We start from the raw sequence: 3,710 nt of genomic DNA, 5'->3' as shown, positions 1-3,710 counted from the left end.
AAAAGTTTCAATTAATTTAACTTTCCATTCCTCCCAAGAATACAGCAAAGTGGGGAGACTTTGGTACCACGTTTTAGCTATTCCCGAGAGTTTAGGCAGAGCGTAGTGCACGACTTGTTTTTCTGACCATTCGTAAATTAATTTACATTCCTCAACCTTCGATAACCACGCATTAACAGTCTGTTCTTTTGCCATTGGATCAAAATCAGGTATTACATTGTGAATAGACGAAAATTTATCACTAGAACTAGATTTCATCGATTTAATCGCATCAACAAATGAATCTATTAAAGTACTAGTTACATCGCTTTTATCACCTTTTTGGGGTCTTGTAATAGAACAGTCCTTACTACGTTTCCTACTTCTACGGTCCCGATCAATATTCATAATTCTGCTATCGTGGCGATTTCGTAGCTGACTGCGGCTACGACTTCGATGTTCACCCGATCGTTGGCTGCGACGTTCAATACTACGCCTAGAACGTCGCTCACCGGGACTCCTTTGGTGGTGCTCAGTGTTAGGGCGGCTCCGGTGACTGGCACTTCGGTTCGGGCTTGGGCGCTGACTGCGGCGGTCTGAGCGCTTTTCACTGCGGCGCTCTCTACTACGCCGGCTTCGCTGTTCATTGCCCTCACGACTGCCGTCTCGGCTGCGTGAAGGAGTCCTTGACCAATCACGGCCCATCACCAATCTTGTTATCGTTATCCCACTTCTGAAGCTGTTGGGTTGTGGAATGAAACGCCTTCTTCACAATTGATATTTTAATATTCCTCCTTGTTACATTCACTTTTTACTATAATATTCGCAATCTTTCACAATCTTAAATAATAGATTTAAATAACCCTAAAACAAGCATGAGGCACGGCTAAGGCACTGACTTGTTGACCGCACTAGTCGGCTGTTCAGGATCAATTGCTAGCTGATCGTTTCTTCAAAAAATGTGAGCGATCGACTGACAACTAACCGACTGGAGGGGAGGTTAAGTTGTCAGGCGGTAGATTATAAATAACAGAAAACCTTGTCTATGGAAAATAATGTACTATGTATGATTTTAAGATTTGTAACAGCTCGGCCATCCGATCTTCAACGAGTGCCTTCGTTGGCTTAAATTAAATTTAAACAAAAATAAAATGTTAAAATATGGAAAACAAAATGCAACCATACTTACATGAAATTGAAACAAATACTTATAATAATATGTATTTACAACTAGTTCCCGAAGTTTGAATTGGTATGATTAGCTTTTACAAATAATCAAAATTACACAAGGAAACAAGCCTAGAATAAGATTTACAAATTTCGAAAAAAAAAAGAAAATAAATAAATATATATATCTCTATTGGAACTACTTCGACAATCGCTACAAACATTTGTATAACAAAAACTCACTTCTCTATCCGTTTGATTAGGACTAATTCAAATTCAAATAATTTATTGCTCACCAATACATTTTTACATATTAGTGACCTTATGCAGGTATTGCAATACAATCATAATGTTATATTTAAATTACATAATACTATCTCATACATTTAAATTTGACAATAATTAGATCACAAAAATAACAATGTACAATAATAATTGTTGCTTTCTTATGGGCGGCACACCATTGTACCCAGCATGCCCTCAACAGTAATCAAAATCACTCAGAACTCACTGCTTGCACATAGACTGCATATTGTTACTCTTTGGGCGGCACATCATTGTACCCAGCATGCCCTCAACAGTAATAAAAATCACTCAGTACTCATTGCTTGCACATAGACTGCATATTGTTACTCTTTGGGCGGCACATCATGCCCGGCATGCCCACAGTATGTAAGCTATTCGTTTTGGGCGGCACATCATTGTGCCCGGCATACCCATAATAATCATACAAAATCACTCGGTACTCACTGTTCACACATATACTGCATTTTGGTTCTCGTTGGGCGGCATATTGTGCCCGGCATGCCCACAATATGCAAGCTATTTCAAATTCCATGTGTTTGTTATAAACGTCGATCATTCTTCGTTCATACCAAACACGTAGACTTGACTCGTCATTTATAGAAGGATGTGTATTACAACATACATAAAGAACTTTAAACTACCTAATGTGTATGTATAAAATTTAATTATTTTGATTCTCAATGGCATCAGAACAACTATCATCACCGTCATTATCGCTATCAGACATCGATTTAAAATTTAACCAAGGGTGCATTTTGTCGGCTGCCACGACAGCTTCGTACCGCCTACCTTTTCGAGATAAAGGGGTATCCTCTACCACATAACGGTCGTTTAGTAAAACTTTAATTACGCGGTACGGTCCCTGTAGTTTGGGTTCCAACTTTTTAGACTGCCCGCTGCCAGATGCAACTGCTCTCAAAATTCGCACTAGATCACCTACTTTATATACTTTTGCCGCTTTTCTTTTTCTATTATACCGTTCTTCACTGACCTTCGCTTGCTGTTGCATCAGGCAGCGTGCATCTAATCTAATATCGTCAATCTTACCGTCTACTATTCCATGTCCTACATCCGAAATTACTTCACTTAATATACCTTGCGAAGGATTTGTAACTCTACGCCCAAATAATAATTCACTAGGAGTTTTTTTTGTGACGTCGTGTATTGTCGTATTAATGCCTAACTGTATATCCGATAGATTATCATCCCATGTTCTAGGATCTTTGCCATGGTTCATGGTTCCCAATGATGCCAATATAGTTCGGTTTGACCTTTCTACTTGACCATTTGCTCGCGGCGTGGCTACTGCATTCATAACATGCTTTATGCCTAAGGCCTGTATAAACTTCCTAAACCTCTTGCTGGTAAAACAGCTACCTCTATCAGAAATGAGGCGTGTTGGAGTACCAAAATACCCAATAAGATTTTTTTTAAATTACTTTTATAGTTTCCGACGTTTTGGTACTTTTGACGGCAGCCAAAGAAACAAATTTAGTAAAGGCATCGATGATTACTAAGATATATGAGTTCCCCTTCTTACTCTTAATGAAAGGCCCAACATGGTCCACGTGGACCGTGTGAAAGGGGATTTCTACTTTTTTTATGGAATGTAGGTGACCTTGTCGAGCACCACCTGGCATCTTATGGTGAGCACATTCTAAACATGCTGAAACATATTTGGTGACAAAGGTTCTCATTTTAGGAAACCAATATAATGCCCGAATACGATCTAAAGTCTTTTCTAACCCAAAATGGCCTACGTCATCGTGATTGGCTTTAACAATTTGCCAGCGTGCGCCTCTAGGCACTACCCATTTGATATTATCATCAGCTATGATCCTGTATACACGTCCATTTTTTAATTTGTAATTTTGAAATGTACTTATGTTGGGGGATTCTGGATCACTTAATATTTCTTTAATACGCCTTATATCGTCATCTGAAGATTGAACAGTAGTAATCCAATCTTCAGCAGTAACACTAAGTATATCAATAACGTGCAAATCGTCTACTTTTGAGTCTGATGGAGCTCGACTCAGGGCATCCACATGTGACATCTTATCTCCTGGTCGATACTCAATTTCACAGTCATATTCTTGTAACTGCACCCACCATCTTGCAATTTTCGGGATCACATCTCGTTTTGTAAGTGTGGTGCGTAATGAATTACAATCTGTTAGTATTTTGAAGCGTAGGCCTAACAAGTAGACCCTAAACTTGTTTAATGACGCTATCACAGCTAGAGTTTCTAACTCAAA

General features: G+C 38.9%; 1 protein-coding gene across 1 annotated transcript; it reads right to left on the bottom strand.

Annotated features, from left to right (window-relative positions):
- Nucleotides 1-2,113: 2,113 nt before the first annotated feature.
- On the bottom strand, nt 2,114-2,689 carry LOC149895152 (uncharacterized). Its single transcript, XM_090119160.1, has one exon. It carries the CDS (start codon nt 2,687-2,689, stop codon nt 2,114-2,116), a length of 576 nt encoding a protein of 191 aa, XP_089975286.1.
- Nucleotides 2,690-3,710: the final 1,021 nt, after the last annotated feature.

This window comes from Colias eurytheme, chromosome 32 (assembly GCF_061535395.1).
Source record: "Colias eurytheme isolate Ceu_HAF_F1 chromosome 32, ilColEury1 Martin Lab GWU primary, whole genome shotgun sequence".
Lineage (NCBI taxonomy): Eukaryota > Metazoa > Arthropoda > Insecta > Lepidoptera > Pieridae > Colias > Colias eurytheme.
Note: the sequence above shows the minus strand (reverse complement) of the source record. Positions and strands in the feature narration are given on the sequence as shown.